Genomic DNA, 14383 nt, shown 5'->3' with positions numbered 1-14383 from the left:
GGCGTATAGCGCACTCGACGGTATTTACAATTGTGAAACATGCACGAGGCGAAGCCGAGTGCATGTTGCACTACATTGTAAATACCCGAGAGTGAGCTGCACCTCCACTAACGCCACGAAATAATCCTGTGCATCATTTGTTTTATAAAATGGGTCGAAAATTCGAAAACTAACAGTATTTTTCAGCGTTTTTCACGTACCTTTGTGGGTCAAGACGTCCGAAGATGTTCGTCCCAAACATTTACGCACGTCGCACTCGGAAATCCTGCACGTACAGTATAAGTATGATGGGGGGTTGGGTTTCCGGACACTTAAGTTCCCGCATGAAAACTTACTTATTTTACATAGAATATGCACCCTTTACCTTTAAAGACTTGATATAGACTCCTCATATAGGCCTACTAGACAACATACTCTGAAAACGGCGTGAGAATTAACCTGCTAAATCGTTGGATTTGCCCTTCAAAGTGACTCCATGTACGCGTCCGGTCCCACAACGCTTGGTCTACTGTACTGTACGTATAAGAGTATACGTACGCCACTCACACATGTTATGCACAAGGGAAGAAAGACAGCCCGAACTAGAAGTTGTTTACAGGATTGACAGCGCGTATGCATGCAATTGCATGCAATTCAAAGGAGCCGCCGCGCGCACAGACGATCGGCAATAGGATTTAACACGCAGTGCGATGGGACTAGAATAACCAAAGCACACACGTGACTCATTTCAGCGCTTCCTATTGGCTACATTCTTGAACCCATTTTATAAACTTCCTTGAAACATCAGATAACCAGCTTCACAGTACAATGCTAGTTTTCTTACAACGTTAGGAAGCAGGCTGAGAGCATTTACTGTGATGTGATATCTTATGTTCTCTTTATATCAGCACTTTTTTCAACTTCTTATGCACCTATCAATTGTAAGACCCACTAGGTGACCCGCGGGAGGTGTCAGTCATGGTCAAAGGAGAGTCCACTTCTTATTACCATGTACACACCCTCCGTTGCAATTTGGACTTACCTCCACAGAATTTGACTTTCCATCTTACGCACATCGGGTTTTGGAGGTTTCTTGATGTCTGTAACTCGTGTCTTCTTTATTTTCACTTGCTACTAATTAAAATCTATCAACAGAAAATTTTGACCTTAAAATATAACAAAATTATAACAGTAGTTTTGATATGGAAAAATATCCCTCGTAAATATTTATTGTTGAACATTTTCCCCCTCCAAATTCAAATTCATCGTTCGAGTACATACGGATCGTGCAGTGCATGCGCGTGAATATGTGCTGCTGCACGGTTACAAATAATGTGCATGCGCATGCATATTGTACGTTGCGCTGTAGCGGGACTATTTTTTTGTAGTCGAGTGGTGCTGGCAGTAGTATCGTACGTATACCACTGCACCCGACTGTACTGCATGCACCGTTATTAATGCCCACATGTTGTATTGAACACCGTGCGTTTTCAATGCCAAACCAGCAGCAATCGCAACCGCACGGCACTGCCACACGAAATACATGTACTTTCAAAGATAGCAATCGTGAATAGGTAGGCCTACATGTACATTCATTTTCAATTGGCTTTGAAAAACTGATGTTTCTTTGAATTGTATTATTGCATTTGTCAAATATTTGAACTGCAATAGTATTTACTGCTTGTTTTGAAGAGTTCTCGTTCACATGCATTCACTGATTCTACATTCATGTTACATGCGTTGATCGACGCGTCCACGGTATACGGTACCGGTCCTGTGCGTACGTGCATATATACAACGCGCGTTCGGTGCTGAAAGTAGTGCCAGCAGTGGACTACATTGGATGCACCCCGTACTCACATCGGGACCCACCCAGTAAAGAGACTGACATTGCCCCACCATAACGTCTCTGGCGCGACTCACCAAAGGTGTCCTTGACGGTGCCCTGAGTCCATAATTTTGGCGCAAGTACTCACCCATGACGCACTTCTCCCGGGGGTCACATAGTGGGTCTTACAATTGACAGGTGTATTATTTCTATGACCAAGTCCCACACAAACAAAACTCAACTTCCAGTGTCACATACTGCAAACAGTGCATGTTTATGATTAAATTCCCATTAACCCTGGCCAGTATACACAAAGTTGAAGCATCAGATTACCAGCTTAACCCGTTGAGGACGAGTCCTGAGTATACTTGGGAAGGTGTCTTTGGGAAATGCATGTTGTAGCAAAATCAGTCTGTCCTCAAAGGGTAATGGAATGTTAGCTTTATTTAACTTTAACATGCAGTTTGAGAGCCTTTACTTTGATTTCATGTTCTGTTAACATTGGCACCTTTGACAACTCCTCATTTCTGGAAATACTTCATCTAGTCCCCCACCCCCTAACAAAATTTTATGGTGTCACGTACTGCATAGAGTGCAAATACACTGATGTGGGGAAAATACACACACCAAGGCATGCATCATACTGTTTGATAGACTGAAGTATTGCATTATACTTGATGTTTATATGAAGTAAATACATGTAAAATACTGGCGTGGTATTTTGAGACTGTTTTAAGTCTGTTGTAACAAATCAGTATTCTGAACACCGTTTTAACTCTGTTATAACTTCTGTTGTAATTGTGTTTTATCTTGCACTCTCTTTGCCTGCGCATACCATTGTCCTAGGTTATGCACACATGCACAACTTTTTGCGCACACCTACACCCCATAGGGTACACAATATTATGGAGACCATTTTATCTTTGGTTGTAACTCTCACCACATGCAAATTTATGTAGACCAAGTGGGTTTAGCCCAAATGGTGTTAGCACAACTGATGATTTATAAACCAAGTGGTAAAAGCCCAAGTGATAATTTACCACTTTATCATGCCAGCCTTGTTTCTTAACATCCAACAAAACTCTGAATTACAGTCTACTTAAATTTTAACTGTGTCATCATGTCCCTTCCTTGATTTTGCAAGATATCAGAGAAACCCAAACTATCATAAAGTCCTTTAATCTTTTAAATGCTAGTACTGTTAACCAACAATGAATAGTTAAAAGAATATAATAAATGGGATAATTTCCCCTCTTTCCCATGGATGAGTCTGTTCCAAAATAATAACATATGATTTGCAATGTCACATTCTAATTTATACAACACATGTATAGATCCTTGCCATCGGATTGCATGAATGCGGGTCACGTGACATTCAGAAGAATCAGCTATCCCACGCTCACTCTTAATGGCGGTGCAGTAGACGTTTATTGAACAGTAAATCAAGCTAGCCAGCCGTGCAATAGATCCTAGGACATGCTGAACTTGTCTTTCATGAAGCATTGATGCCTACGTGCACCCATTTGCACTTTCAGCAAGACCTACAATGTAGAGCCAGATCTAGGCCTAACTGTTAGTACATCTCCTAGATAGGCATAACTTTGGATCTATTTTGGCCTCGACCAGGCCCATCTCGTGTGTTGTATAAAACAAATACAGTCAACCTCGCTTACCTTGACGTCGGATTAGCCGCATATCACTTACCTCGGAGGCAAAATGAAAGTCCCGATTTTTCCTTTGGAGTTTCCATGTGTTAAAACTTGTGTAGCTCGAAAAACTTACTGGAAGTTTGGTTACCTCAAAGGGAAATCTAATGTCCCAATCTTAATTGTATCCCCCGAACAGAGTTCGGAGGATACTATGGATTTGGCCTCGTCGCGCCGCATCCGCCGTTTCTTTTTGATCATCTTCAAATTTGGCATGAAGGTGTATTATGGTTAGACGAAGATACCTATTGTTTTTGGTGATGGCGCCCTCGCTTGTTCCGTCTTTATACATGAAAAAGGTAAATTCAATAGGGTCTGCTTGTGAGCGCTCTACTGGCTTCAGTTCTTCTTCGATCATCTTCAAATTTGGTATGAAGGTGTATTATGGTAAGACGAAGATGGCTATTGTTTTTGGTGATGGCGTCCTTGCTTGTTCCGTCTTTACACATGAAAAGGTAACTTTTAAAGGGTCTGCTTGTGTGTGTGACGCTGGCCTTGTTTCTTGACCAATTTTTTTCAAATATAGTATGTAAATGTATCATAGTCAAATCTATACATCTATATCTATTGATAATGCTGCCCTCACAACGTACTGTTCCACCTTTTACAGGGTCAAAGGTCATCTTGATCATGTCAAAATTTGCAAAAGTGCTTGTTTACGCAATAACTTGATTGTTACCCAGCAGATTTTATTCAGACTTGCTAGGGAGGAGTATGGGTGATCATTCTACATGAAGGACACAACAGTTTGTGGTGACGGCACCCTCAGTGTTCCGACTTTGGATGCCAGTGCTCATTTCTTATGTGTGCTCTATCAGCCACATTTCTTATCAGATTTTCTTCAAATTTGGCAAAAAGGTGCATTATAGTGAAATTAAGATACCCATATTGTTTTTGCTGGTGGCGCCCTGGCTTGTTCCGTCTTTATACATGAAAAGGTAAATTTTACAGGGTGTGCTTGTGTGTGCGACCCTGCCTTGTTTCTTTACCGATTTTTTTCAAATTTGGTATGTACATGAATCATAGTCAAATCTGTACACCTACACCTATTTGGATTTTATTGTATCCTGCAACAGTTGCCATATCATATAAAATTCTGGCCTAAAAAGTAATCCAGATGGAGTATTGGAGACGGGTTCGGGGGATACATGTGCTCGATTGCGAGTGCTTCTAGTTAACTTATTGTTTTTCCCCAGTATGTTGCTCGAAGAGAAATTCAAACGTCACTCAGCATTTCCCCCCGATTACGCGTGCCTGGATTGTGAAGACCTGTCACAAATCTTTTCACACTCGATTGTAAATTTGCTTTGTACTGTCGGCCGTGAGTCACCCTCCATGCGACCATTATTCTCCAAATCATGCATATACACATACACATACACTGTATGATGTTCACCATGTGCACAGTGCGTTGCCGTTCTCTACACATGTTTATTGCGTCAGTTTCTCATCCATATAACCACGTGTTCATCTCGCCAATACAGCATAGTTAGCTACAACATAGGCAATGTGAGTGCTGCTGGTAGACACACGGAAGACCGGTGCGTAGCAGTGCGACATTGCCATCGTTCCCTGTAGCTCTAGATGTGCATGTTTTCTCTGGACGTACAGCTGGAGATGTCAATGAAGTCACTGTTCTTGGTGAGCTGCAGGATGCGGCCTATATGCTAGCACAACCAAATCATGGCGTGTTCAACTTGGCAAATAAGCAGCTGAATCAACACATGTAATCATGTATGGGACTATGCAATGTGCCAAGAGCAACTCGATGTCATGTAATGAATCAGTCAATCTTATAAACAACGCTGTTGCGACGCGGATTGTCGCCCCTACACGGATTGTCGCCTCCTGCTCAGGGCGACAATCCGTGACGAGCATTGGCGGCACGGATTGTCGCTCCCGTCACGGATTGTCGTCTGGCGACAATCCGTGACGAGGATTGTCGCCCGCCCTCGAAGCACATTTTGCTGGGTAATATCGTTCTGGACATAGTCATTGAAATACTAACACATAACTTACATGGCTACATCCATGCAAACATGCCATGTAAAAAGTCATGGTGAGGTTTCAAGGAAGTGTGTATGTGCGCGTGCACATGATAATTTAGTGTCCATTTGTGCGTGTGTGTGTGTGTGTGTGCGTGCGTGTGTGTGTGTGTGTGTGTGTGTGTGTGATGGAGCGCTGCGCGTGTTGTGGGAATTGTGTCGCTTGAATGTTTCGTTCCTATTATCTCCTGCGTGCTAATGCAACAGTCACACAGTGCTTTACGATGGGTTACGTACGCCGCGGATAGATGCGGATGAGTGGACGCAGGGGGACGCAGCGTGGACGCAGGCATCCGCAGGGATGTATGTAGACGTAACTGTCCATAACTCGTCTGTAAAGAAACGTAAACTGAAGGCTGCAAACCTGCGAAATTTTGAAATGTTCAAATTTCGCAGAGGGACTTCACGGACGCAGACTTACGTAAGGTAACCGTAACCAAACGTAACTACCCGTAACTGAACGTAACTCTCCATAGCTTGAACGCAGACCATCCGAAAAACATTTTACCTCCCTTCCGTTTGCATTCGTTTACGTCCACTGTAAGTATTCGAAATCAACCGCAAGTTAACGTATCACAACACTTTCGTCCGCTTACGGATATTTGCGGAGAGTTACGGATGCTGTACACGATTACGTCCTGAGACGTTTTCTGTTTTCCACTCGCATGGGAGCGCAGAGACGCGTGGGAAGCCACACAACTCGTGTTGCCAAGCTGCAGCGCATTTCCCTGAAGGAATGCTACAACACACTCGGAGCGGTGGAGAGGCAGAACCGCAAAGTCAAGTTACTAAATTTCTCCCACATATGGTCATTTTAGGTGGCACCCATATGCGCATGACATCGCTTGACCATTGGTGCTGAACATTTTTTCCTTGTACTATTTGAATGTATATTTTTCGAAACTCGGAAAGCAATTTTTGGGTTGGGGATGAGGTGACAACATTTTTTTCACTTTTCTGGCCGGGAAGGTGTGGGACAGCGATAAACAATATAAAATGAGAACGAATTTAGTATTTCCCTATAGTCTTACCCACTTTACGCTCCATGGATATTACATCTTTTTTTTTTAATTGTATTTGGGTGTGGGAGGGGTGTCCGAATGTTTTAATGACTTTTTTTTCTGGAAATGTAATAGGCTTTGCTTTATTATAACAATCTCCTTAACATAACCCAGAAAGTCATGAATATCGCTGCACAATGACAGCGTAACCACAGTTTGTCTATTCCATGACTGTAAGTAATATTTTCTTACTCTAGATAGTATTCTATTTGTGGTATAATTATGTTATGTAGTCTTTACATTTATGATGTTTATCCATATTTGAGCTGCACAAATAAAATTCAAACTTCAAGTTCAAAATTTCATATCTTTCATTACTGTAAAGCATATTAAAGAAATGCGAAAACTTTTCACAACTTGTATGTAAATTCAATTTCAGTTTTCCCCAGTGTACAATGTAAGACAGTCCAATATGTGATAAATTTGCTGTCATAAAACATTGACTTGGCAGGGATCGTCATATTGTACATAATTATCTATAACAATTTGTAACTATCCGAAAATATCCGCAACTCTCCGTAAATAGTCGCAACTCTCCGCAAGTGTTCCGAACTATTCGGAAGTTATGCAAGTTGAAAGAACAAAATTACGTGCCAATTTGTAAGAATATCCGCAAGTGGACGCAAGTATCCGCATTTGGTTGTATCTCTCCGTATCGCCCACATATTCACATATTTTTTCCCGTATGTTTTGTAAAAATGCTCTGGTGACAGCAAGAGATCCCCGGGTGTCCGCAGAAAAAAAAATGACTTATTTGGATGTAACGCCGGACGCAGAGCATTATGTGGGTGGGGCCTTACGTAGACACACGAACGCTCACACACAACACACATACGTAGGGCCTACGTAGCCCACGAACACCAAACCCCTCAGATACTCATGCAGGCACAAAACTGCGCCCACAAACATGCACCATCACATACATGTACCCTTTGATATACACATACGCCACTATATACCACATACACACGTGCGCATACAGACACACGAATACACACAGACAAATAAACCACTACCACTATACAACCACCACACATGCACAGTTCTCCATATTGTATTATTATACTCCAAACACACACACACACACACACAACAATACAAGTCACTTATTGTACGCACCTGCAAATCATACATATCACATATCATGCAGCTCACAACAAATACACACACACAGACACACACACACATACGCATAACTTACCAGTCATACCCATCCCACCAAAGCTTAACACCGGAGGAACACCCCGAGCCCGGGGCGACAATCCTTGACGGGGCGACAATCCGTGTCGCAACAAATTTTTTGCCATCATGGATTGTCGGCTTTGAGGTCAAAAACTGGGAACTGCACAAGCGTCACGGATTGTCGCCAGACAACAATCTGTGACGGGGGCGACAATCTGTGCCGCCAACTCCGTCACGGATTGTCGCCCCGAGCCGGGGGCGACAATCCATGTCGCAACAAACGCTATGTTCTGCAAAATCAATTGACAACTTTTTTTTGCTGTTGTTGTCATCACCTAATTCTAGTACCAGGTAACCGCTTTTGTTTCCCCTGCCGATTTTTTGGAGACTAAGCACAGCGCGAACAAGTTGCTTCGTAGAGCCGCCCTGGCCACTACATTTCAATAACCTGTCCTGCACGCATCATAACATCACACAATGATCAAAATCATAGTTCTATCTCATGCAGCACGATTCTCTGCTATTGTACAGCAAGCGTGTGTGAATGAAAACACAAACGTGCAAGCTCTTTTTCATACGAATTTTATTCCATAGTTTGATACATGAACACTGCACACAGACACTCAGTTTCCTTCATGGAAACAACGGGCAAAATCGCGCTTTATTTCAAAACCAGAAAAGGTTAGTTCTCCATGAATTGTCTCTATTATCATTGCGTGCAAGCAGAGACTAACATCTGCCAGTGCCAAACAGAACGCAATCAAGGTGACGCGCTGCAAGTTTTTTCTGAGGGCCGTGATGGAACAGAACGCAATCAAGGTGACGCACCGCAAGTCTCTTTTTGAGGGCCTTGATGGAACAGCATCGGAATATTTAGAAGCTTTCGCTATTAATGCCAAAATGTTATCACAAACGCTACAATTCGAATTAACGTTCTTTAATGGCTTAAACAAGAAAAAATGGTGTACATACGTATCCGAAATGTTTCCAAAGATACGTAACGGGAGCATCAAACTGTGAGCGGCGAACACACTGAATTGTACATTTTGGGAAAAATTTTGAACATGTTCAAAAAATCCTTTGCGATAAGAAAAACTGGTTGTAAAAATGAAAACTGTTTTTGAGTTTGATCGCAACTGTTACCGAGCCCTGACGAAAGTTAGAATCTGCTATTATTCACTGCTTTCACAAACATTAGCCGCTCAGTTAGATACCCATTTACGTAACTTTGATTATAAGATAAATTGAATTAGATGTCAAAAATAAAATACGATGGGGTCATATGCTAAAATCTTAATTAACTCAACTCTAGCTTATCGAAATACAAGTACTATTTCAGTCGATTTTGCAATCCACAGTTACCCGATACTGGTTTTATTTTCGTAAACGGCATTCACCCATCAATCTCGTTGGGTAAAACATTCACGCAAAGCACGCCTTCAACATGATGCATCGCAACAAGCTGGAAGCACATGGCGCTCTTGCAGTAAAAGTAGCACGCGTTTCGCTCATCGCACTGTACAGTAATAGCAAGCGAATAAATAGGATGTAGGGCACAGTTTCCCTGGAGGAAATAAAAAAAAAAAATGAGAGTATAAATTGTGGTGTAAACTTTCACCATAATACACGTGGTGTATATCAATAATTTGTCATAGAGTGAAAGATAAATGTGGATTTTACTCACAGCTTTCATCCATGCAAGTTACGCTAAATGCAGCATTGATAGCGCGATTACCTTACCTTTAGTTGCATAAATTTTGCTTCGTCTCTCTCTCTTCTCAGATGTGCAGATTGATCAGCGTGGGGAACACGAAAGGCAGGCCCCATCTACGACATTATTATATGATTTGTCAAATCTGAAATATTCGATAACAAGCGTCGAGAAAAAAAAAATGATTGTAATTATCGTGAGAATGCTCTCGTATTTTCCTGTCGCATTTCTTGTTTTTTTGTTCATCAATACGACGTCGTCATATTATTTAATGCGTGTAACTTAATTTTAACAGAGCATGTTTATATAAAGTGTGCACTCCACAAGTGTGCGGATACAACGAGAATCTGGATATAACGAGAAAAATCACCTGGAACCGACAATCTCGTTATAACGGAATTCCCCTGTATTTAACCTGTTCCACATGGGAACCTGGTGGCTTGTGTATTAAGTCTATGGAGATTTCAGAATTCAGTAAGGGTTAAGAAACAGTAACAGTGGACGACAATCGTTGGTGATCTTCTGTGTCCATAGCGATTCATAGTGGCATGTATGAGCAATTCTTTTGAGGATGAACTTGTACATTTACACATTAGTGCTATGCCAAATAGAAAAGGTTTTCAACTCAGTCAACGGAACATGCGTACCACCTCTCTCATGATGCATGGACTAATTTCCATGACACAATCAAAAGCCGCTTATTTTGATCTGTGTTGGCCACCATAAGCCAATTCCTTTCACAGACAGATGTCTGTATGGCAGGTTTGACTGAACTCAGACATTTGTAATAAATTTGAAGACAGACGGGTGAAAAGTGCTACTAATTGTTGTCACCATTGTTGGTTTGCCAGGTTGCTTTAGGCCAACCCAATGAGCTGCTGGCTGCTGATTATAATGCTGACAAACTGCCCAGTGGCAAGCACAGTGTGATGGGGCTTGGGAGGATAGCTCCAGAACCAAAGGACAACTTCACAATGTAAGTGCAAATTCAAAGAAGTGTAGAAGTAGTTTCCTTGTGTTTGGAACATGAAACCTTTCAGAAATTTCTGTGATATTTCATTAAGTTTACGTCAGGAAAGTCATCAGTAGGGTAATTGCCACAAAATAATGGAACAATTGATGTTGATGACAAATATATGCCAGGACTATGTAGTAAAGCTGAAATAAGGAGTGGTGAATTGGTTTTATCAACCCAATGTTTCCAAAGAATGGTACAGACAGATGAACTAGAGCAACTGTAATGCCTCCACTTCTCTCTTTGTAATAATCACTCTTAATTGCTTTATTACCATGTACATCTCCCTTCATTTATTAAAGTTTTTATGCCTCCGCCATGAAGTGTCGCCGGAGGCATTATGTTTTCGGGTTGTCCGTTTGTCCATCATTCTGTCCATAATTAATCTTTTGGACAGCATAGTTTACGAACAATTTGAGGTATCCAAATGAAACTTGGCATATGTAAATGTACGTGTGAGTGGACGAAAATGTGCCTATCAACTTTGGGTTGCACATGCTTGAGGGCAAAGGTCATGTTCAAATTCTTAAACTTTCACTATTTTACCCATATCTATGCAATGCCGCAATGTTTTTTTCTTGAAACTTAGTGTAAACATGCATTACCAGATAAAGATTCTCTAGGAAAGGTTTTGGGTCATAAGGTCAAAGGTCAAGTGAAAATGCTAAGATATAACTTTTTTTTCCACATCTCAGAAATGACTCAAGATATCTTCATGAAACATGGCATTATATATTTGTATGTATGGGGTCAAAGGGCAAGCATCTGAGGTCAAGTGAATATGCTCAAATTCCCAAATACTTGCTCTGTCAAACAAGTTAGCCATCCATCCAAATGAATCCTAGTTCAAGGAAAGTAAACACTCAACACATTTGTGACAAACATGTCATTTCAATTTTTTTTTTTTTGCGAAAATATTTTGTTAAATTGTCAACTCACATTGTCAAGACGTACTGTAAACCTATTGCGAGAACCAATTGATAAAGTGGAGGCATAGCAGTCGCCATAAGACATTTCTAGTTATAAAGTGCATTGATCTTGACCACTTGACAAAGGATTGAGCTTTCATGCTACTGTGTAAGAGAAATGTTTTCAGATCTATTACTATCCATTAAAAAAAAAAATTACCATCACTGAAGCACTTCCTTTGTTAGTAGATATTTGTGGATATAGAAGGACACTGTAGCCAGATTTAGATCTTAGACCCTGACCTTTGAACTACCCATCAGTTCATGTGACTCTCTGCATAACTGTCCTGACCACATAATGTCATCACTGGACAAGTACATCAATGACCATAGTTTCAAGTCTCTTGTTTTTTAATTAAATGTATGTTTTATTATTAAATGTAAATAATTAAATGTATTGGCTCAAACCCATATAAAATTATAGATATATTATCACTTTCTCAAGAAACACCAAAATGCATATTTTGTTGGACTTCTATGCATGTGTGATGTTCTAATCAATTTGGGCAAAACCAAAGGACCACTCTCGCCTAAAATATATAACGTTTTATGTAGAATGACCCAAACTTTGTTAACTTGCAGTAATGAGTGATGATGGAAATGGTGTGGACTGTTGTAATGTTAAGGTGTCATTGATGATGTCATTGATGATAATGATGATCTTGATTGTGAATGCAATGATAAAATTGATGGTGGTAATGACTTTGGTAATCATTTTGGTAAATATAGGTGGTAATTGTGATAGTGATATCTATGAAAATATTGATCTTGACAACAATGAGTGGTGATGGCTGTAGTTATGATAATGTCAGCAAAGTGTTGGTATTATGATGTGGACAGTGTTGTCAATAACCTTATGCCTCATTGAATATCAAATTCTTCTGAAATCAAACCTTATATCTCATATTTCTTTCTCTAGGGAGAATGGAACAGTAGTTCCCACCGGAAAAGGTGTCGGTACAGGGGTTGTCAACCCCAATGGATACACACTCAACTACAATGAGTTTGTTGTGTACAAGACCAATCAGGTTCGCATGAAGTATCTAGTGAAGATTAAATTTAATTTCAAGTAAGTTTGTCATTCACTTGCCAGAGTTAATGTTGCAAATACACTTGAACTTGAAGTGCCACACTGAAGTGGGATGGGTTTCAACAACCATTCTGCCATTGTGAGGATCTATCCTAGTGAGCATCAGTAGACCTTATTTTGGGAGTTTGGTTTAGAACAACCATATTATCAACTTCTCTGTTAGATAATGCAGTATGTTAGGACTCTTCCAACATTTTGTTGAATGCATTATGTTATAGACAGATAATAAATTCAATATGGATGTAGAAGCATTTCATTGCTTTTCAGAATGAGACAAATGTTGTAGTCAGTAAAGAAAGGGACAGTGAATTGCCCTATTGGTTTTTGGTTGTTTTTAGCTCACTGTTGTGCATTACAGGCGCGGCGATATGGTGCAGTTAACTCGCTAAATGCATATGACCTGGAAGCCTCATTTGCATAAAGTAAACAGCTTTTGTACACAAAACTGCTGGGGAAATGTTGAAGGAGAAACTACTGTAAAACGAGGAATTTTCGCGTGCACTTTAATTTCGCGAGCGCCAAAATTCGCGAAATTAAAATGCACGCGAAAGCTTTTTTCTACACTACATGCATTGAATGCCAGTAGCAATTCGCGAAAATTTCATGCCACGAAAAAGGCTGTCGGCTCCAATTCGCGAATATATCATGTTTTACAGTATTCTCTAACTCACAATGTTCATTATTTTGGGTTTTATTGAGGATAAAACCTGTGAAATTAATGTCAAAACTTTGCTTCCAAAAAAGAAAATTTGATCTCTAAACAAGTGTTATTTTCTCACATTTTCCTTCATTGCCCAAAAATGAAACTTCGTTATATGACTTGTGGTAGTATGTCCATACTGTGTTCCAAATATCTTTTCTGTATCATTTGTTGCACAGTTATGTGACGAAAAAAAAGTGTACTTTCATTTGTGACCCATGTAAAATCTATAGTGTAAGCAGTACGCAGTCCAATGTATTGGTATTCGTGCCGCATGAAACAGTTAAAGCACATTGCAAGGTTTGTCTCTCGCCCACTCACCACCCTGTGGACTGAAACCGAATTCTGTCGCCGTGCGCAGAACCTGACACTGCTGATTGGCTAAGCGTGCACTGACCAGTAGAGAACGCATGTGCAGGAGGATGATTTAGCTGTGCATGTCCAGTATTTTTCTTAAATTTGGTTGTCTTTTTGCTCTGATTTTCACCTAACTACTAATTGCGCTAACATGAAACTTTGCAGGTAGTGAGTCTGGTGTGTACAGACTAGCAATATGTTAATCAAATGCATATTCATGCTGTAGCAGACTTATATAACTCATATAACATTTTAAAAAATCATGAATGTCATATTTTCCACGGGTAATCGCATTTTCTGCTTAATTTGCAAAGAAGACCGATTATTTGGGGAATGATTAAACATGAATACACATGTAGCTGGCACTCACAACTGCATAGACAGACAGGAGTTGAACACACTTGCGCTCCTCCCTTGCTCCGCAACAACCTTAACAATACGAGAAGTTTGCAACGAAAATCAGGCCATGCACCAGCTCCATAATTTTGCTTTTCCCCAGTCACTTCTCGAAAAGTAACCCCACATTCTACGTGACTAGTGCACACAAAGAGACGTGTTCATTTCGGAAAACGCCTGTGTGTTAGCGAGGAGTCTATAGTCAAACGACAAAGTTTTCTGAAGACATATTTGTCCATAAAAAAGTGTAAATTATTGCTCGTGACTGACCGAGTGTAAGGTATGTATAATGTGCCATGCAAACACGTGTGTTTAGCATACAGTGTAGGTGTTTGGTGCAGTGTA

At 40.5% G+C, this 14383-nt stretch overlaps 1 protein-coding gene across 1 annotated transcript in view; it reads left to right on the top strand.

The window, feature by feature from the left end:
* LOC139744813 (poly [ADP-ribose] polymerase 2-like) overlaps positions 1–13869 on the top strand; it is a 77708-nt gene extending 63839 nt beyond the window's left edge. Inside the window, exons 14-15 of the mRNA XM_071655228.1 lie at positions 10364–10488; positions 12415–13869. Of these exons, the coding sequence (XP_071511329.1) occupies positions 10364–10488; positions 12415–12568 (279 nt within the window). The 3' untranslated portion in view covers positions 12569–13869. The remainder of the gene's footprint in view (positions 1–10363; positions 10489–12414) is intronic.
* Positions 13870–14383: the final 514 nt, after the last annotated feature.

The sequence above is a fragment of the Diadema antillarum genome, unplaced genomic scaffold, assembly GCF_040938485.1.
Source record: "Diadema antillarum isolate AM-2024a unplaced genomic scaffold, OU_Dant_1.0 seq00001213_RagTag, whole genome shotgun sequence".
In the NCBI taxonomy this organism is placed as follows: Eukaryota; Metazoa; Echinodermata; class Echinoidea; order Diadematoida; family Diadematidae; genus Diadema; species Diadema antillarum.
Note: the sequence above shows the minus strand (reverse complement) of the source record. Positions and strands in the feature narration are given on the sequence as shown.